The sequence below is a fragment of the Babylonia areolata genome, chromosome 15 (assembly GCF_041734735.1).
Source record: "Babylonia areolata isolate BAREFJ2019XMU chromosome 15, ASM4173473v1, whole genome shotgun sequence".
NCBI lineage: Eukaryota > Metazoa > Mollusca > Gastropoda > Neogastropoda > Buccinidae > Babylonia > Babylonia areolata.
The window spans coordinates 1,440,148-1,462,647 of record NC_134890.1 but is presented as its reverse complement, the minus strand read 5'-3'; the positions used below and the strand labels follow the sequence as shown (position 1 = coordinate 1,462,647).

The window sequence follows — 22,500 nt, the reverse complement described above, 5'->3', positions numbered from 1 at the left end:
AAAGACAACACGTGAAACACTCACTGATCATAACAGTTCAGAACTCAAAAGACAACACGTGAAACACTGATCATAACAGTCCAGAACTCAAAAGACAACACGTGAAACACTCACTGATCATAACAGTCCAGAACTCAAAAGACAACACGTGAAACACTCACTGATCATAACAGTCCAGAACTCAAGACACTACGCGAAACACTCAATGATCATAACAGTCCAGAACTCAAAAGACAACACGTGAAACACTCACTGAACATAACTGTCAACAACTCAAAAGACAACACGTGAAACACTCACTGATCATAACTGTCCAGAACTCAAAAGACAACACGTGAAACACTCACTGATCATAACAGTCCAGAACTCAAAAGACAACACGTGAAACACTCACTGAACATAACTGTCAACAACTCAAAAGACAACACGTGAAACACTCACTGATCATAACTGTCCAGAACTCAAAAGACAAGGTGCAGGCCTGGAAATTTGGAGCGGCCACCTCTCGCACCATCACACCTGAAAAACAGTCAACACAAACAGTGGTTACAGTAAACACGGGGTGCCTCACATGGGCGAACTCAACAGCGCTAAGAATGTTCACAACTCCACGGTAAGTCCTATGTACTTAGGAACATTCTCAACTGTGACCAAACTTAGCGCTGAAAAGATCGCATCATGCAAACCCGGCCCCTGAAGAGGAAAAAGAATAGCGTTTCATTTCTTTCTCTGCTTAAAAGGAAATGGACTTTTGTACTGGTTATGGAAGAGAAAACTGAAGATCGTTTACGATTGGTGTGCATGCGTGGGAAATCTTTGATCGTTTGAGTGGCGGTTGCTATGAAGTTTAATGAAACCAGGAAATGTGATCATTGCGGACTGAGATTTAAAAAGAAACAAATATTATTTCATTGTATGATGGTTTTCTGACTTTCTGAATTTCTGAGGTGGAAGGCAAATTGCGACGTATAAGGGAGATAATTTGGTCAGAGCGGACTTTTTGATGAAGTGAACTCTGAGGTGGTTTAAGGTTTAGATACTTTTTTTGCGTTCGTGACGAAAGGAAACAAGAAAGATTCTTTTGAAACATATCTGTGATATATATATATATATATATATATATGTGATAAAAACGAAAAGAAGAAGAAAGAGTTTCAGTTTCTGGTTTTGACGGAGGCGTCACTCCGTTCGGACAAATCCATATACGCTACACCACATCTGCTTGGTAGATGCCTGACCGGCAGCATAACCCAAGGCGCTTTGTCAGGCCTAGAGTGCTTGCTTATATATTTGTGTACCTGTCAGAGTGGATTTCTTCTACAGAATTTTGCCAGAGAACAGAACCCTCGTTGCCATGGGTTCTTTATCAGTGCGCCAAGTGCGTGCTGGGAGGAAGGTGGTGGAATGGTTAAGACGATCAGCTGCCAATACAGAGAGTCCGTGAGGGTGTGGGTTCGAATCCCGCTCTTGCCCTTTTTCTCAGGTTTGACTGGAAAATCAAACTGAGTGTCTAGCCCTTCGGATGAGACGATAAACCGAGGTCCCGTGTGAATCATAATAATAATAATAATGGTATTTATATAGCGCTGAATCTTGTGCAGAGACAAATCAAAGCGCTTTCGCACCAGTCATTCACACGCATGCATAACTCTAAAACTGGAGAAACTGAAGACAAGGAAGAGGCAGGGAAGGGAAGCTATTTTGGGAAGAGGTGGGTTTTAAGGCCAGACTTGAAAGAGCTGAGTGTGGAGACTTGACGAAGCGAAAGAGGAAGTTCATTCCAATTGCAAAGTCATGAGACAGAAAGAACGGCGGCCAACAGTCGAGAGTTTGAATCTGGGTATGCATAAACAGAGTGGATCCGAAGCTGATCGTAGTGAGCGAGATGGAGTGTAGAGGTGAAGGCAGCCACAGAGATTGGAAGGGGCAGATTTGTGAATACATTTATAACATAGAGTGCTGATCTTGTACTTTATTCTGTGTAAGACAGGGAGCCAGTGGAGATGTTGCAAAAGAGGAGTGATGTACTCATCTTGTACTTTATTCTGTGTGAGACAGGGAGCCAGTGGAGATGTTGCAAAAGAGAAGTGATGTGCTGATCTTGTACTTTATTCTGTGTAAGACAGTGAGCCAGTGGAGATGTTGCAAAAGAAGAGTGATGTGCTGATCTTGTACTTTATTCTATGTGAAACAGGGAGCCAGTGGAGATGTTGCAAAAGAGGAGTGGTGTGCTGATCTTGTACTTTATTCAATGTGAAACAGGGAGCCAGTGGAGACGTTGCAAAAGAGGAGTGATGTGCTGATCTTGTACTTTATTCTGTGTGAGACAGGGAGCCAGTGGAGACGTTGCAAAAGAGGAGTGATGTGCTGATCTTGTACTTTATTCTGTGTGAGACAGGGAGCCAGTGGAGACGTTGCAAAAGAGGAGTGATGTGCTGATCTTGTACTTTATTCTGTGTGAGACAGGGAGCCAGTGGAGATGTTGCAAAAGAGGAGTGATGTGCTGATCTTGTACTTTATTCTGTGTGAGACAGGGAGCCAGTGGAGACGTTGCAAAAGAGGAGTGATGTGCTGATCTTGTACTTTATTCTATGTGAAACAGGGAGCCAGTGGAGATGTTGCAAAAGAGGAGTGATGTGCTGATCTTGTACTTTATTCTATGTGAAACAGGGAGCCAGTGGAGATGTTGCAAAAGAGGAGTGATGTGCTGATCTTGTACTTTATTCTGTGTGAGACAGGGAGCCAGTGGAGACGTTGCAAAAGAGGAGTGATGTGCTGATCTTGTACTTTATTCTGTGTGAGACAGGGAGCCAGTGGAGATGTTGCAAAAGAAGAGTGATGTACTCATCTTGTACTTTATTCTGTGTAAGACAGGGAGCCAGTGGAGACGTTGCAAAAGAGGAGTGATGTGCTGGTCTTGTACTTTATTCTGTGTGAGACAGGGAGCCAGTGGAGACGTTGCAAAAGAGGAGTGATGTGCTGATCTTGTACTTTATTCTGTGTGAGACAGGGAGCCAGTGGAGACGTTGCAAAAGAAGAGTGATGTGCTGATCTTGTACTTTATTCTGTGTGAGACAGGGAGCCAGTGGAGACGTTGCAAAAGAGGAGTGATGTACTCATCTTGTACTTTATTCTGTGTGAGACAGGGAGCCAGTGGAGATGTTGCAAAAGAGGAGCGATGTGCTGATCTTGTACTTTATTCTATGTGAAACAGGGAGCCAGTGGAGATGTTGCAAAAGAAGAGTGATGTGCTGATCTTGTACTCTATTCTATGTGAAACAGGGATCCAGTGGAGACGTTGCAAAAGAGGAGCGATGTGCTGATCTTGTACTTTATTCTATGTGAAACAGGGAGCCAGTGGAGACGTTGCAAAAGAGGAGTGATGTGCTGATCTTGTACTTTATTCTGTGTGAGACAGGGAGCCAGTGGAGACGTTGCCAAAGAGGAGCGATGTGCTGATCTTGTACTTTATTCTGTGTGAGACAGGGAGCCAGTGGAGACGTTGCAAAAGAGGAGTGATGTGCTGATCTTGTACTTTATTCTGTGTGAGACAGGGAGCCAGTGGAGATGTTGCAAAAGAGAAGTGATGTGCTGATCTTGTACTTTATTCTGTGTGAGACAGGGAGCCAGTGGAGACGTTGCAAAAGAGGAGTGATGTGCTGATCTTGTACTTTATTCTATGTGAGACAGGGAGCCAGTGGAGACGTTGCAAAAGAAGAGTGATGTGCTGATCTTGTACTTTATTCTATGTGAAACAGGGAGCCAGTGGAGACGTTGCAAAAGAGGAGTGATGTGCTGATCTTGAACTTTATTCTGTGTGAGACAGGGAGCCAGTGGAGATGTTGCAAAAGAAGAGTGATGTGCTGATCTTGTACTTTATTCTGTGTGAGACAGGGAGCCAGTGGAGATGTTGCAAAAGAGGAGTGATGTGCTGATCTTGTACTTTATTCTATGTGAGACAGGGAGCCAGTGGAGACGTTGCAAAAGAGGAGTGATGTGCTGATCTTGTACTTTATTCTATGTGAAACAGGGAGCCAGTGGAGACGTTGCAAAAGAAGAGTGATGTGCTCAGAAAGAGAACGAAGAGAGCAGTGATACCTTGCTGTTGCTGTCCCTTCTTCTTCTTGTCGGTGATGACGACAGTCAGCCGGATCACTTCACTGGAGTTGAGCTTGTTCACCTTGGTGGCCCCTCCCTCCTTGTCCGGCAGAATGATGCTCGCCTTCTTCGGGTCCCCCGCCGCTCGCGCCGCGCGCAGCTGCCGCCTCTTCCGTCTCTGACGCAACTTCCGCCTGTCATGCGCACTGTGCGCTTTGGCTTCTCGCTTCCGGCGGTCGACGTGACTGCACTGACTCTGTGAGGTCAGAGATCGGTGAGTGCGAGTGAGATGAAAAGAGACGAAAATCATTCTATTCAGCCAGGGTATTGTGATCAGCATGTACACGTTGCTTTTTTTTCACTGAGAAAGGGAGAGGGAAAAAGAAAGAGATTGGTATATATATATATATATATATATATAAATAGAGAGAGAGAGAGAGAGAGAGGAGTGGGAGATAGTAGACAGGTGCCACAAAGGGTTAAAATTTTCTTTCTTTTTAAAAATTTTTTTTTAAAGCAACAAGTGAAGAGTGTGGAAAGATAAGAATATAAATTGTTTATCAATGACTCGAAAGGAAGCAGTCTGTTTTCAAACGAACGACCAATATTATTTTTATTATTATTTTTTTTTTTTTTTTTTTTTGACAATAGCCAGATGATTTTTTTCACTACTACAACTACTACTGCTACTCAAAGTAGTAGTAGTAGTAGTAAACTATATGGAGTCCTAATTATCCATCCAAATCCAACTGCCAAAAAAGGCAACTGACAATCAAAGGCACACCATGAAACAAACGGTATGCATCACAGCAAAATGAAACAAAACAGTGATGTTGATCAGTCGGATGTCTGAGAGACAGAGACGGAGAGACAGAGGCAAGAGAGAGCAAATTAGTACAGATCATGAACCAGAATAACTATTTACAGTGACACAACTATCTTTGTAATCATTCATAGCAGCATTCTTATTTCTTGAAAGATATACGAGGGTCATTCAATAAATAAGGTGAATTTTTCGGTATAAGGACTTCTAATACAGATAGAAGCTTACTTTTTTTGTTTTGTTTTTTTGTTTTACTTCTTTTTCACATGGATTTAATTTGTTTTGCAGATTAAAAAAAAACTTTGAGAGTTTTGGCGATTAACAAAGATGGCCGACCAAGAAGCGTGCTCCAGGATTGAACAGCGGTCAGTTATCAAGTTTTTGGTTGCTGAAGGGTGCAAACCAGTTGAAATTCATAGGAGAATGTCAACTGTGTATGGTGCCACATGTTTCAGCCGAAAAAATGTCTACAAGTGGGCTAAATTGTTTAAAGAAGGACGGAGCAGTGTTGAGGATGAAGTGTTGTCAAAAGTGTTGTGAGCGACTGGCTGAGACATCAGTCCAAAGATTTTTACGCTGAGGGAATACAGAAGCTTGTGCACAGATGGGAAAGTGTGTGACAGTGCTGGGAGACTACGTTGAAAATTTTTTAAAAAAGTAAGCTTCTATCTGTATTAGAAGTCCTTATACCGAAAAATTCACCTTATTTATTGAATGACCCTCGTACATCAACAAAGCCCAAACACCAAACACGAAAACACTATATTTCTTGTGTATACACAAGTATTATCTGAGCAACAACTAATGATTACATAAGAGATGCACGGCTACTGCGCAGTAACAAAGGATTACACATGACAGGCAAGCATTAGACCTTGAGATTCCAGCGACAGGGAAAAAAAACAGAAGCAGTTTTTGGTTGAAACCCAGCAACCATAAAAGGGAAATTAGAATCAGATCTATTTACTCGGAACAAAAGAATGGTTATACACCAAGCAACAACAACAACAAAGAGTTTGACCATGCAAAACCACCAAATGACTTAGATATACAAAGGAATGTTCAGTATGTCAGTATAACACACCCCAAAAAAACCCAAAAAGGACTGTTCTATTTGTACACGTTCTTTTTAGGTGTTTAGTGGGCTGCAGGCTCAACACTCGGCTATCACAGATTGACATGTTTACATTTGGGCCAACAGCAAAGTGAGAGCTGTATTATCAATGGTTTCTCCAGTCAATGGGAAACCATTTTCAGCTTAGTCTTTTGTGAATGACTATGACTCTCAAACTAGGAGGCAAAATTGCACTGGCTCTTAGTGCTGCAGCCTTGGGGGGCTAGCTGGCCTTTGGGAACCATCCCAACGCCGACTGTCCTAAAACCCTCTTGGCCGAGAGAGTGGGGATGTACTTGGGCAAGACACTCTCCACTATAATCAAATTCTAGCCCAAATAGTCGGAACAGCAGTTGCCTCCTCTGCTGTTCTGATGGTCATAGTCGGACACGACTGACTATCATATACGAGTGTTAATGAAAGACACGTGCCGTGTTGCTGATGCAGATGATGTTACATGAAGCGAGGGATGATGCTATGAGGGGACACAGGGCGACACTTCCTGTGGGCTCAGTACAGGGTCAGCGTGACTTCTACTGCATGCAGGGCCCGCGGGAAATGTGGCATAGGCATCGGACAGGGCACGCCAAAATGACCACCATATCATCACCCAAAACTGACCCCCCCTCTCTCTCTCCAACTTGGAATTGGATTTTAGTGCGTTGCAGTGCAAACACACTGCACGGTTTACTGTTACCAAAATCAGAGAAAAAACTTTGTAAAAATTTCTTTCTATCCCCCCCCCCCCTTCTTTCTTCATTCATTCTTCTTTCATTTGATTGTGAAACATGATATTATCTGAAAAAGGTGTGTGTGTGTGTGTGTGTGTGTGTGTGTGTGTGTGTGTGTGTGTGTGTGTGTGTTAGAGAGGGTGAGAGAGCCCGTGCTTGCAATGCAGGCAGTGTTGACAAAAGCGGTTTTGTCCATTTTGAGCATGCCGTGTGCCATCGCTTCAAGACTAACTCTACTGTGGGCAGGGGACTAGATACCACTTTACACAAGGGACTAACTACAGAAAGACTATCTACAGTTAGCACGTGCATTGCATAGCTCACGACTGACGTCACGGCTAGCAGCGCCTTCTCACCGGGGCGTTCTGCAGAGGGAAAGAAGACATCAATATGACGTTGTCGTGAGGCATCTCACTGGAGTCAACACTTTATTGTTTTGGCTGTGTGCATGAGAGCAACGCCAAACTTCATGATTACTTCTCTGTGCAACAGCTCAACTCGCCAGTGACGATGGGTGGGAGGGAGGGAGATTCTCTGGGGTAAACGCTCGATTTTAAAACGTTCATCTGAAGAAATTGGGACATTTGAATATGGACGTATGGGATACTTTGAATATATATATATATATAGCCTAAGGAGATGTCATGACGTATGGTGTGGGTAATGGAATGAGGAACACAAATGAATGGCTCAAGCAAAACAACAAACGGTGTTGAGCTATTTGTTGACAAAGAGAGAGAATGGGTACCATTGTTACAGCTTAAAAAAACAAACAAACCAAGAACCTTCAAATGGACGTTTATTTGTCTTTTTTAGAAATGTGTGGTAATTGTACATGGCCCATTCGTTCTCTGAGTATTCAACAAGCAGGGAAAGCAACAGAGAAATAGTCATTGGCAAGCCTCTATCTCCATTTCTGCACATACCCCAAACAACGCATCGATAGTTTGTTATAAAGCAAAACGAAACAAATGTCTTTTCAAGATTTTTTTTTTTTCTAATCGAGGTCAATCTGAAGATCAAATGGATTATTTCCAAACTGAAGCGCGATCAACGCACAATTTTTGCGAGCATCATTTCCAACCTGCACATCTCATTAGAATTGCATAGGAAAAAATGTGGTAAACGCGTCTCAATACATGAGAAAATGTTATGTGTGGGCATCGAAGACAAACAAAATTCGTTAAAGCAGTTGCACTGTCACACCATTGAACATGTGTTGTCGCCCAAGTTGTACTGCCACAACATGTGTTGTCAGTCCTCAACATGTTGTACCGTCACAACATGTGTTGTCACCCAGTCCTCAACAAGTTGTACCGTCACATGTGTTGTCACCCAGTCCTCAACAAGTTGTACTGTCACAACATGTGTTGTCAGTCCTCAACAAGTTGTACCGTCACAACATGTGTTGTCACCCAGTCCTCAACAAGTTGTACCGTCACAACATGTGTTGTCACCCAGTCCTCAACAAGTTGTACCGTCACAACATGTGTTGTCACCCAGTCCTCAACAAGTTGTACCGTCACAACATGTGTTGTCACCCAGTCCTGAACAAGTTGTACCGTCACAACATGTGTTGTCACCCAGTCCTCAACAAGTTGTACCGTCACAACATGTGTTGTCACCCAGTCCTGAACAAGTTGTACCGTCACAACATGTGTTGTCAGTCCTGAACAAGTTGTACCGTCACTGCATGTGTTGCCACCCAGTCCTCAACAAGTTGTACCGTCACAACATGTGTTGTCACCCAGTCCTCAACAAGTTGTACTGTCACAACATGTGTTGTCACCCAGTCCTCAACAAGTTGTACTGTCACAACATGTGTTGTCACCCAGTCCTCAACAAGTTGTACCGTCACAACATGTGTTGTCACCCAGTCCTCAACAAGTTGTACCGTCACAACATGTGTTGTCAGTCCTCAACAAGTTGTACCGTCACAACATGTGTTGTCACCCAGTCCTCAACAAGTTGTACCGTCACAACATGTGTTGTCACCCAGTCCTCAACAAGTTGTACCGTCACAACATGTGTTGTCAGTCCTCAACAAAGTGACGTGGCAAGGGTGTGAGAAACACATGACATCTTCAATGACTGCTAATGAGACGTGTGCTCGTCAGTAAATGGCCGTCACCTCAGTGAGATGTCACACAGGTCACAGGTCTGACTGCTGTCATCAGTGTTTGTTTAGACTTCTTTCTATTAACATATAATCGTCTTTACTCAGAAAAATTCAAATCACATCTTTTAAAAGTCGCACAAAAAGTAGTAATTGCCCTTCACATTCACTCAACACCGACCTCGTTCCACAACGGTTCGGCAGACAATGGGTTAAAACATGCAGCACAGTGTGGAGGTGTGAACCCCAGACCCTAGACTCAAACCCCTGCCCTTCACAACAACCACCACGTTCCCACGGGGTATAGAGGCTGTGAGGGGAGTGTTGGGGGGAGGGGATTCAGGCGTGTCAACATGATACACTCTGTCATGCTTAACTGAGTGATGCTTGCAGCGTTCAAAGAACCTTGCAACAGACCAACAGCATTTCTACATTTCAGTTCTAATAACGAACCCCACCCCCGGCCCCCCTTTTTCCCTTTCTTTTAACGTACCTTAATGTGAGTACAGTATTTCAGAAATATTTCAAAACACCATGCGTCTGTATGCATTGATAAGCTGTCGAGTCAGCAACACCTGATTCATTGGGAGGGGATGGAGGGGGGTCAGTGAAAAGTAAGTGTGTTCAGACATTGACTGAGACACATCAACAGCTCCGTTCTTCCCTCTGTCCAACCTTGGTACAGTAACAGTGGCACAGTGAAGTGTTTCGCTGTTTAACAGACACGCGTACAGGTTGCAAGCTACCCTTAAAAGCGCGTAAATCTGTACGCTGCGGCTGATGTGTCTAAACACTGCCTACGAAACTACCCTGAAAGCATGTAAAGCTGTAGGCTGCTGTTGATGTCTTACCACTGCGTACGAAACTACCTTGAAAACACGTAAAGCTGTACACTGCTGTTGATGTGTCTGAACACTGCGTACGAAACTACCTTGAAAACACGTAAAGCTGTACACTGCTGTTGATGTGTCTTACCACTGCGTACGAAACTACCCTGAAAACACGTAAAGCTGTAGGCTGCTGTTGATGTCTTACCACTGCGTACGAAACTACCCTGAAAACATGTAAAGCTGTACGCTGCTGTTGATGTGTCTTACCACTGCATACGAAACTACCCTGAAAGCATGTAAAGCTGTAGGCTGCGGCTGATGTGTCTTACCACTGCGTACGAAACTACCTCGAAAACACGTAAAGCTGTAGGCTGCTGTTGACGTAGCAGAACCAGTGTGCAATGAAGCTGCTTGTGCAAAACGGCAAGCGATGCGTGGACTTCAGTTTTGTGATCTTCCAATTCACAATCACACGCCACAAGCTGTAAAGCACGGAACTATAAGGAGACAATAGTTGGTAGGTTTTCTTCAAAGTGAGCCATCGTTTCTGGAAGAATATACCACGCTTTATTTTTATTTTATTTTATTTTATTTTATTTTTACGGGGCTTGGGAAGGGAGGCAAAGCGCGAAATGCTGCAAGCTGATTGGTTACACGTTCAGCACGCTGATTGGTTGACACTCACGATGCTACAGGACGGAGAATCCCAGCTGGTGCAGCCACGGACGACACAGGTGATACGGAGCTGGTTGGTCTCCTCGAAGCGGAAGATTTTGAAGTAGAGCTGGAATTCTTTGGCGTTGGGCTTCATTATCCACTGCCCCACCGGGGCCACCGGGCACCTGCACACGGCCATCAAGAATCACACTTTCAGTTTCAGTTTCGACGGGCGCAATAGCCGAGTGGTTAAAGCGTTGGACTGTCAATCTGAGGGTCCCGGGTTCGAATCACAGTGACGGCGCCTGGTGGGTGAAGGGTGGAGATTTTTACGATCTCCCAGGTCAACATATGTGCAGACCTGCTAGTGCCTGAACCCCCTTCGTGTGTATACGCAAGCAGAAGATCAAATACGCACGTTAAAGATACTGTAATCCATGTCAGCGTTCGGTGGGTTATGGAAACAAGAACATACCCAGCATGCACACCCCCGAAAACGGAGTATGGCTGCCTACATGGCGGGGTAAAAACGGTCATACACGTAAAAGCCCACTCGTGTGCATACGAGTGAACGTGGGAGTTGCAGCCCACTAACGCAGAAGAAGAAGAAGAAGAAGTTTCAGTTTCACTTTCTCGAGGAGGCGTCATTATATTCGGACAAACCCATATACGCTTCACCACATCTGCCAGGCAGATGCCTGACCAGCAGCATAACCCAACACGCTTAGTCAGGCCTGGAGTGCATGCATACATCTATCGATCAAAGTCGATTTCTTCAACACTTTCGTTGCCATGGGTTCTTTTCCAGTGCGCCAAGTACTTGCTGAGCACGTGACCTCGGTTTATCGTCTCATGACTAGACGCTCAGTTCGATTTTCTAGTCAAATTTTGGAGAAAGGGCGAGAGTGGGATTCGAACCCAGACCCTCTTGGACTCTGTATTGGCAAACGAGCGTATTAACCATTCTGCCGCCCTCCCACTACTGATGGGTCAGAAACAGGGATCAGTTTCCTGACTGTGCCAAGCTGTACCAAGAATTAACTATTCCTTCCTTCTGTTGACTTCAATTTCACTTCAATGTGGTGTCATGTACCAAGAATTAACTATTCCCTCTTCTGTTGACTTTAATTTCACTTCAATGTGGTGTCATGTACCAAGAATTAACTATTCCTTCCTTCTGTTGACTTCAGTTTCACTTCAATGTGGTGTCAAAGCGTGCGGACTGGTCCATATACGCTACACCACATCTGCGTAAAAAGTTGATGCATGATGTGGAGTGATGGCCTAGAGGTAACGCGTCCGCCTAGGAAGCGAGAGAATCTGAGCGCACTGGTTCGAATCACGGCTCGGGCGCCGATATTTTCTCCCCCTCCATTAGACCTTGAGTGGTGGTCTGGACGCTAGTCATTCGGATGAGACGATAAACCGAGGTCCCGTGTGCAGCATGCACTTAGCGCACGTAAAAGAACCCACGGCAGCAAAAGGGTTGTTCCGGGCAAAATTCTGTAGAAAAATCAACTTCGATAGGAAAAATAAACAAAACTGCAGACAGGAAAAAATAATTTAAAAAACGGGTGGCACTGTATAGTGTAGAGACGCGCTCTCCCTGGGGAGAGCAGCTCGAATCTCACCCAGCGAAATCTGTTGTGATAAAAAGAAATACAAATAGAAATAGAAATACAAATACGTTTGTATCTGAATATTTTTCATTGTGTCCCTGGGGGTTGAAGGGGTTAACTCAGTACGGCCAGTCCTCTCTTCTCCTCTACACAGACCCATCGGATGTCCAGTGGGTGTCTCAATGACCCAACCTTTAGCTTCCGTCGTCAGAATTGTGGTATTCTTTGTCAACATTCACCTCTTCAGTATAAGAGCCTTCCGCTTGCAATATTTTGATGATGGTAATTGGGATGAAACGCTGTTAACGTCGTCTCTTTCGCCGTTCGTATGGAGAGAGTTAAAGTGTTTGGATTCTCAGTCAGATGTATCGCCTTTCTGTCTGTGGCAATCAGACACTGGTCCTCTCTCACCCTCCATCACGGTGGGTAAAGGCAACAGCCCAGTGGTTAAAGCGTTGGACTTTCAATCTGAGGGTCCCACGTTCAAATCTCGGTAACGGCGCCTGGTGGGTAAAAGGTGGACATTTTTCCCATCTCCCAGGTCAACATATGTGCAGACCTGCTAGTGCCTGAACCCCCTTCGTGTGTATGCGCACGCAGAAGATCAAATACGCACGTTAGAGATCCTGTAATCCATGTCAGCGTCCGGTGGGTTATGGAAACCAGAATATACCCAGCATGCACACCCCCGAAAACGGAGTATGGCTGCCTACATGGCGGGGTAAATAAATTTAAAAAACAACAACAACCAGTTATACACTAAAATGTTACATGTCTGTCTGAGTGTGTATGAGTGTGCGTCTGAAATCTGATTGAATGACACAGGAAACGAATGATGAGCGCCCAGTGGCAACCGTCAGTCGGCTCTACCCAGGTAGGCAGCCTGTGGTGCAAATGTCCCCGTGTATGTAAAGCGCTTAGAGCTTGGTCTCTGACCGAGGATAGGCGCTTTATAAGTATCCACATCAATCAATCAATCAATCAATCAATCATGGAAAGTGTGCGTTGTCTCCCTTCTTTCGTCTGTCTGTCTGTCTGTCTCTCTTTCTCTTTGTCTCTCTCTCTTGTGCATGATGTCATTATTAGTATCGTATCTTTGTATCCCCATTCAGGAGGGGCCTTGGCTTAAACTGAATACATTTCGTTTCGTTTCGTTTCTCTCTCTGTCTCTGTCTCTCTTTCTCTGTCTCCCTTCCTCTGTCTGCCTGCCTGTCCGTCTGTCTGTCTGTCTGTCCGTCTGTCAGTCGTTCACTGACCATCTCCCCCTTGGTCATGGAAAGTGTACGTGGCCTTGTCTCCTGTCCTCTGTGTGTGTGTGTGTGTGTGTGTGTGTGTGTGTGTGTGTGTGTGTGTGTGTGTGTGTGTGTGTGTCTGTGTGTGTGTGTCTGTGTGCCTGTGTGTGTGCGTGTCTACGTGTGTCTGTCTGTCTGTGTCTTTGTCTTTGTGTCTTTGCGTGGCTGTGTGTGTGTGTGTGTGTGTGTGTGTGTGTGTGTGTGTGTGCGCCTGTCTGTCTGTGTCTGTGTCTTTGTGTGTGTGTGGCTCTGTGTGTGTGTGTGTGTGTGTGTGTGTGTGTGTGTGTGTGTGTGTGTGTGTGTGTCTGTCTGTCTGTGTCTTTGTCTTTGTGTGGCTGTGTGTGTGTGTGTCTCTGTGTGTGTGTGTGTCTATTTGTCTGTCTGTCTGTGTCTCTGTCTTTGTCTTTGTGTCTTTGTCTGTGTGGCTGTGTGTGTGTGTGTGTGTGTGTGTGTGTGTGTGTGTGTGTGTGTGTGTGTGTGTGTGTGTGTCTGTCTGTCTGTGTCTGTCTGTCTGTCTGTGTCTTTGTCTTTGTCTGGCTGTGTGCGTGTGCGTGTGCGTGTGCGTGCGCGTGTGCGTGCGTGTGTGTGTGTGTGTGTGTCTGTTTGTCTGTCTGTCTGTGTCTTTGTCTTTGTGTGGCTGTGTGTGTGTGTGTGTGTGTGTATGTGTGTGTGTGTGTGTGTGTGTGTGTCTGTGTGTGTGTCTGTGTGTGTGTCTGTGTGTGTCTGTGTGTGTGTATGTGTGTGTATGTGTGTGTGCCTGTCTGTCTGTGTCTTTGTCTTTGTGTGTGTGTCTGTGTGGCTGTGTGTGTGTGTGTGTGTGTGTGTGTGTGTGTCTGTCTGTCTGTGTGTGCGTGTGTGTGTCTGTGCCTGTGTGTCTGTGTGTCCGTCCGCCAGTCAGTCCATCTCACCCTTGGTCATGGAAAGTGTAGGTGGTCTGGTTTCCGCCTTCCCCGTCATCTGCCGAGCAGCTCTCGATGATGAGCGTGGCGAATGCTGCACTCATCAAACACAAGGAAGACGATGGGAGAACAAGTGTACAAAAGTGCAACAACAAGGAAAGAACGAAACAACAAGAAAAAGACAAAAACAACAACAAAGGTATGCTCTGCTCAGCGAACCGCAAGCCGTAACTGAGGTCACCACAGAGTATAACAGAGTTCACACAACGTTATTGGTATGTTTTTGTATTTTGTATTTCTTTTTATCACAACAGATTTCTCTGTGTTGAATTCGGGCTGCTCTCCCGAAGGAGAACGCGTCGCTACACTACAGCGCCACCTTTTTTTTTTTTTTTGCATTTTTTCCTGCGTGCAGTTTTATTTGTTTTTCCTATCGAAGTGGATTTTCCTTCAGAATTTTGGCAGGAACAATCCTTTTGTTGCCGTGGGTTCTTTTACTTGCGCTAAGTGCATGCTGCACACGGGACCTCGGTTTATCGTCTCATCCGAATGACTAGCGTCCAGACCACCACTCAAGGTCTAGTGGAGGGGGAGAAAATAGCGCGCTTAGGTTCTCTCGCTTCCTAGGCGGACGCGTTACCTCTAGGCCATCACTCCACTTATGTACCACTTAGGAACTTGCAGACTTTTCTCTTGAGGGACATGGAATGATGCTGGATGTCTGGCAGATAGAGGTGCGTGCTGTCAGTGTAATGATCACCAGGTGCTGTCTTGGACATGCGCTTCCATTAAAAAAAAAAAAAGCTATCGTTCATAAACCACTAAATAACTACATTTTCGGCTGAAACAGCGAGTTTTCAAGGTGTTCATGACGTGTGTCTCTGGAACAGCTTTTTGTGAATTTGGTATGAAGCCATCATGGACGATACGCAACATGCATCATTTCAATAACATCATTATTTAGAAGAAAAAAAATTCTGAAAGTGTACCTGCTTGTATGAAGTGATACTTAACCTTTCTTGAACTATGCATGAAAGTGGAATAACTCACATTTCATGAAAATACACAGGTTTTATGACGTGGTGTGTACCCTTCAGCGAAGTATGAAAACTAAAACCTTTCACAACATTTTATGAAACTAAAACCACTTACTACATTTTATGAAAATATGCCAACTTATAATGTGGTGGTCCTTTAACGTTTTATGAAAATATACCTGAAGTGAAATATTTTGTACCTGATGTCAAACCTTATATACCTGGAGTCAAACCGTGTATACCTAAAATGAAACCTTATATACCAAAAGTGAAATCTTATATACCTGAAGTCAAAGTATATATAACTGAAGTCAAACCTTATATACCTGAGATGAAATAGCTAAAGTCAAACCATATATACCTGAAGTCAAACCATATATATCTGAAGTCAAACCATATATAACTGAAGTCAAAACGTTATATACCTTAAGTCAAAACGTTATATACCTGAAGTCAAACCTTATATTCCTGAAGTCAAACCATATATAAATGAAGTCAACCCTTATATACCTGAAGTCAGACGTGACGATACACCCTAAAACCTAGCTGAAGTGGTGGATAGCAATGTAGCAAGTGTGTGCACAGGTGGCATGACTCACGGCTGTGCTCCCGGATCTTGACCTTGAGGAAGACCAGCGCCCCCACGCCAAGTGTGTCCCCGTCCCCGATCTGGCCATCGTCAGAGGACTTGTGCAGCGAGAAGACAAAGTGCGTGCCCACACCACGCACTGACGCCTTGTCCAGGAACCTGGGGTCAGCTTTTCACTTTCACTTTCACTTTAACTTCTACTTTTGGTTTGAACTTTTACTTTCACTTTCAACTTTCACTTTCTCAAGCAGGCGTCACTGCGTTCGGACAGATCCATATACGCTACATCACATCTGCTAGGCAGATGCCTGACCAGCAGCATAACCCAAAGTGCTAGTCAGGCCTTGAGTGCATGCATATCTATTTGTTTACCTACATATATATATATATATATATATATATATATATATATATATATATATATATATATATATCGATACACACACACACACACACACACACACATATATATATATATATATGTATATATATATATATATCAGAACATGTGTTGTCCTCTGACAAAATATATATAATATGAATATAATATATATATATATATATATATATATATATGTGTGTGTGTGTGTCTGTCTGTGTCTGTGTCTGTGTGTGTCTGTTTCTGTCTCTGTGTGCCTGTGTGTGCGTCTGTGTGTTGGCAAACGTGCTAACATCTTAACCGTTAGAAACGAAAGATTTATTCATCCATTCATTCATTTGTTCATTCGTTTGTTCGTTCGTTCAAAGATTCAACCCTTCAATCCCTCCTTCATTCAGTCCCATCACTATATATCCAGCCTCCCCACCCCAACCACCCCACGCACCCCTCCTCCAGCGGCGCGGTGAAGACACTCTTCATGACATTGACGGGGTTGTTCTTCTCCACGGCACAGATGAAGGTGACGATCTCATCCAGGCTGACGTACACCCGGTTATAGTACTGCACCACCAGCTTCCGGGTGTAGATGTCGAAGCCGTGCTGTGGGTACATACAGGTCGTCATGATGATGATGATGGTGATGATGATGATGATGTAGATGTCAAAGCCTTGCTGTGGGTACATACAGGTCGTCATGATGATGATGATGGTCACGCGTGCTAAAGCGGACGTGCACCCTCCCCAAGATACCCCACTACAGACGCCACAACACAACAAGCCCACACAGAAACGAAATTATGTAATGCATTTAATGATTGTATATGTCTATAGATGTATGTAAATAAAAAAAATATATAAAAAAATTATCAAAAGCATACAAAAACTCAAACACACACCCCCAAAACAAAACAAAACAAAACACGGCAGCAGAACGACAGCTTTAGTCTTGTCACATTTTTACCACAAGGGCACTGGTAAATGAGATGTCAAACCACAAGCACAGCATGGTCTTTTGTTTTCCACGATAAATTAAAAAAATAAAATAAAATAAAATAAACACATGAAAATAGGAGTGCTGCTGACGCTGGCGGACGGAAGACAGGCCCCCAGTATGGAGAACGTCAGCGGAGCCCTCAGCGGATCCGTCGCCGGCTCCGAGAGGCGGGTGGTCTGGAACCACCATGTTATAACTACAACATCTACAAAACTGGCGGCACCCAGCGAGGAGCGCACAGGAAGACGCATTGGCAGCCCCAAAATCATTGATGAATAATTATTTCGAAAGATATCAATTTTGTTTTAAATATTATGGAAAACATACGTTATAGTTTGTTTTTTGTCTTTTTTTTTTTTTTTTTTTTTTTTAAGTGAATGACATTAACAATGGTTGCCGGCATCTTTTTCCGCACGCCTCGCCGCCGTAAAAATAGACAATTATCCCCCTTTCTTCCGGTATTTCACATGTCAAAACAAATCATTTACCATATACCACAGTACTGTTTTCTGCAAGCATAAATTCATTCCCGATGTTAACTCGTGGCCTCTAGTTGGACGAGCTCCTTAAACCTTAACAAAAATATCCAATAAAATTGTCTTGAGCATGTAAAAAGGCAAGATATCTAAAATTACCCCCTTCCATTTTTTCAACTCCCACTTGGCAGACATGTAAAAAAAATGTAGCTCCTCCCCAATTCTTAAATTTCATTATTTATTCCTTACATTTCCACTATAACCTTTGAGCAACAACACGTGACAACTCATCGCCCCTTCACAGGCTCATAACTTTCACAATAAACCGTGACAAGAGAAAGGTCACAACAAACAGGAGACAGAAATTACAAACGTAACAATGAACCACGACGAAGAAAACAATACATAAACAAGACTGGAACACAAGCTCCTACCTAGAGCGACGTGACGTTTCCCCACGATTCGAACGGAGGCACAACACCTCAAGACGCGCGCCAGGCAAGTGGAGACACGCTGACAGGGACAAACAAAAGTCACCCACTGGCCACCGCACAGTGTTCCGTAAACGAACAACGGGTGCTAACATCGAAACACAGATGAAGAACAGTTCCACTGGCGGACATAAGTCGTTTACAGAGGAAAAAGAACCAACGAACATCAGCCGCTAAGCGCTGGTTCTACCACCGTCCTTCTCCAAGGACTGACTCCCTTCGAGTGAAGCTGGGGACAAACCGGCGAGGAGCATTTGAAACATTAAAACTCTGCTCACTCTGTTCACTCAGCTTCCTATATATATTTTTTCCCGTTCAGTTGCACGAGACACTTACAAACCATAGAAAACATGACACAACAGCACGATCTCACTACGCTCGAACGCAAGGGGAACACGCACGATGGAAAACATCGTGCACGCGCATAAGAAACACACCCGCCTCTAAAAATAATACAGCGACCCACCAGCCTCCACCAGCTTCGCTTGTCATTTTAGAAGAAAGAGGGAATGAGGTGGACTCGAACCCCCTCCACAAACGTAAAGGAAAGAAAAAAACAGCGGAACCATTATGTCGTCCGTGACAATGATGATAATGATGATGGTGATAATGATGATGATGATGATGATGATGATGATGATGGCCGAGAGAGTGGGGATGTAACTTTGGCAAGGCACTCTGCAATATAATTAAATTCTAGCCCAGATAGTTGGGACAACAGTTGCCTCCTCTGCTGTTCTGATGGTCATAGTCGGACACGAATGACTATCATACATAAATCATTATTATTATTATCATTATCATTATTATCATCACCATTATCATCATCATCGTTATCATTACTCTAATTGACAACGACGACAATGTCGGTGAAATGGATGAAGAAATAAAGGAACGAAAAGTCGCGGACGGTAGATAATGTCGAAGAAGAAGGAAAAGAAAGGAAGAAAGATAGAAAGAAGAAAATATAGAAAAATAATTCCAGTGAAATGGAGAAGAAGGAAGAAAGGAAGGAAGAATAGAAGACAGAAATGGAAAGAGAGGAACATTTCTTTCTAACTTTTTTTCGTTTCGTTGTTTTTATTCATTTATTCATTTTATTTTATTTTTTTACGTATTGCAATAAACACATAAATAGAAATACTGACACGTTCACAAAACAGCAAGAACAACAAAAGAAGAAGAAGAAGAACAACAACAACAACATTAACAAGAAGAAGAAGATCATGTACAACAAAAAACAACAACAGCAAGAACAACACAACAACAAGAACAAGAAGTACGGAAAACAGACAGACAGATATAGACAGTAAAGACAGGTAAAGTCACTGAGAGAAAGAAGAAATAAGACATTCAGTTCAGGTGAAGACACCTGTCGTGTTAAGATGTCCTCGCTTTTTTTTTCTTTTCTTTTTTTTTTTTTTTGTTCAAGGCCTGACTAAGCGCGTTGGGCTACGCCGCTGGTCAGGCATCTGCTTGGCAGATGTGGTGTAGCGTATATGGAGTTGTCCGAACGCAGTGACGCCTCCTTGAGCTACTGGAACTGAGACTGGAACTGGACAGGACTTTGTATTGATTTTCTGGTCGTCCTGTGTATCTCTACATGTGGTGTATTGTGGCAGGTTGCTAAATGAAAACAACAACAACAAAACCAACTGTTTGACCCAGTAAAGCACAGCCAGTGTTTGTTCAACACAAGCCAAGGCGAGAGCAAGGCACAAATTATTTCACGTGTCCCTGTGGACGCTGAAACACTACACAAATTCATCATTTACACACACACACACCACACACCACAAACAACTGAGTGATGTCCAAAACTAAACAAACACAAAAAGTCCACACAAGCAAATAAGCAAGTACTAACAATTCAGTACCCCTTCCGCAACAGAAAAGATGATTGTTCCTATCAATATACCAAGCTTTATTGAAAAGAAATACACACAGTAGACACGACGGCTTTAAGTTTTGGCGATTTTTGACTCACTTGTGTAAACAGAGTGAGTCTATGTTTTAACCCGGTGTTCGGTTGTGTGTGTGTGTGTGTGTGTCCGTGGTAAACTTTAACATTGACATTTTCTCTGTAAGTACTTTGTCAGTTGACACCAAATTAGGCATAAAAATAGGAAAAATTCAGTTCTTTCCAGTCATCTTGTTTAAAACAATATTGCACCTCTGGGATGGGCACAAAAAAAAAAAAAAATTAAGCTTAATTATATGCAAACTGCATTTACTGTTATATTTATATTTTTTTGTATTCTCTAAACTTGGCACTTTGATCTGATATTCTGACCCAACAACAAGAGCAGTCATTATTATCATTTTTTTTTTGTTCAAACAAGAACTTCTTTTGCTAAGCATGGAAGTTTTATTTATTTGGCAAACGTTTTGGTGCAGATAGTAAAAAAGGGAAATTACTCTGTAATTAATGCTAGGGGACTTAATTTATCACAAGTGAGTCTTGAAGGCCTTGCCTCTCTTGTCTTTTTTCTATCTTCCTGTCTCCTTATTTGTATTTGTATTTGTATTTCTTTTTATCACAACAGATTTCTCTGTGTGAAATTCGGGCTGCTCTCCCCAGGGAGAGCGCGTCGCTACACTACAGCGCCACCCATGTTTTTGGTGTTTTTTTTTCCTGTGTGTGGATTTTTCTACATAATTTTGCCAGGAACAACCCTTTTGTTGCCGTGGGTTCTTTTACGTGTGCCAAGTGCATGCTGCGCACGGGACCTCGGTTTATCGTCTCATCCGAATGACTAGCGTCCAGACCACCACTCAAGGTGTAGTGGAGGGGGAGAAAATATCGGCGGCTGAGCCGTGATTCGAACCTGCGCGCTCAGATTCTCTCGTTTCCTAGGCGGACGCGTTACCTCTAGGCCATCACTCCACTTATTTCCTTACCGTGGTAGAGTAAGCAGCATCTCCATTACAGCTGTCCTTTTTGTGTACGGCCACAATGCCGTAGCCTTGCCAGTCCACACTGTCAAAGTCCTTGACCCCGGCGGCCTTGTTCTGGGCCAAGGTCTTGAGGTCACAGGCCGAGCTGGTCAGCTTGTCGATGTAGCGGATGTGACCTCTGAAGCCCACAGGATTGAGCCCCATCATCATCCGGTCATAGTAACACTCCATCGTGTCTGGGGAAGAGAACAGGGGTGGGGTTATTTTACTTTATTTTATTTTATCTTATTTGTTTGCTCATTTCTGCATTTATATATTTACTTACCCGTTTATTTCGATTTTGGACAAGAATAATACGCACGAAAACCGCGATGATACATGGAAAGAAACATGAATAACAGAATGTGAAAAATGATGTATGGAGCATATCTTTGACATGTTTGTATGTATACTACTACTACTACTACTACTACTACTACTACTACTACTACTACTACTACTATGTATGATAGTCGTGTTCGACTATGACCATCAGAACAGCAGAAGAGGTAACTGCTGTTCCGAATATCTGGGGTAGTATCTGATTATATAGTGGAGAGTGTCTTGCCCAAGTTACATCCAGACTCTCTCGGCCAAGAGAGTTTTAGGACAGTCGGCGCTGGGATGGTTCCCAAAGGCCAATTAGCCCCCGAGGCTGCAGCAACTACAACTAATACTGCTACTACTACTACTACTATTCGAAGTGCTTACTGATTTATTTCCAGGAAATGTATCAGGTTTAAAATACTGCTTCTCTAATCTGCAGATGGAAAATGAATTGTTTTAAGACAAAATATGTCAGTAATGTTTCTTGCATCTGTGGTGCTCACATAACAGCCGGTCATATACCAACTTGCGATATGTTAAAGTCTCAAATCCCTGAACTGAAATCATCTTCAGTGTTGACGATCTTCAGCAGTCCATTGCTAATGTATGACTTTTTCAACTCCTTGTTAAATAGTCCAGTTGGTTCGCTGTTATAGTTGTTAGTTTTTCATTAGAAATATGTTATATTGTTTGTTTGTTTTTCTTGTTGTTGTTTTTTTTAAACAAAACTTAAATCAATAATTTTCACACACACACACACACACACACACACACACACACACACACACACACACACACACACACACACATTCACTTATTCGTACGCGTACACAGTAATCCCCCCCCCCTCTCCTCCCACTCGATTTTTTTCCTTCCCTCGTCTAATATCACTTACAGTGAAAAGACGTTAAACTAAAGAACGAAATACTGCTTCTGACGCAGATGCTGATAATAATGATGACAACGACGACGATGACTGAAGATGATGCTTACGACATTGATGATGATGATGTCCACGTTGCTGTTGCTGCTAAAGATACCAGTGGCAATGATGACGACGATAACGATCATAATAATGGCCGCTGTACGCG

At 43.4% G+C, this 22,500-nt stretch overlaps 1 protein-coding gene across 2 annotated transcripts in view; it reads right to left on the bottom strand.

The window, feature by feature from the left end:
- Positions 1-22,500, bottom strand: part of LOC143290136 (EGF-like domain-containing protein 2) — a 72,392-nt gene that overhangs the window by 2,604 nt on the left and 47,288 nt on the right. For both annotated transcript variants that reach the window (XM_076599427.1, XM_076599428.1), the window contains 7 exons: positions 21,047-21,279; positions 16,630-16,784; positions 15,816-15,964; positions 14,189-14,273; positions 10,398-10,554; positions 4,099-4,354; positions 442-519 (listed from right to left, as the gene is read on the bottom strand). In XM_076599427.1, coding sequence (XP_076455542.1) covers positions 442-519; positions 4,099-4,354; positions 10,398-10,554; positions 14,189-14,273; positions 15,816-15,964; positions 16,630-16,784; positions 21,047-21,279 — 1,113 coding nt within the window. The remainder of the gene's footprint in view (positions 1-441; positions 520-4,098; positions 4,355-10,397; positions 10,555-14,188; positions 14,274-15,815; positions 15,965-16,629; positions 16,785-21,046; positions 21,280-22,500) is intronic.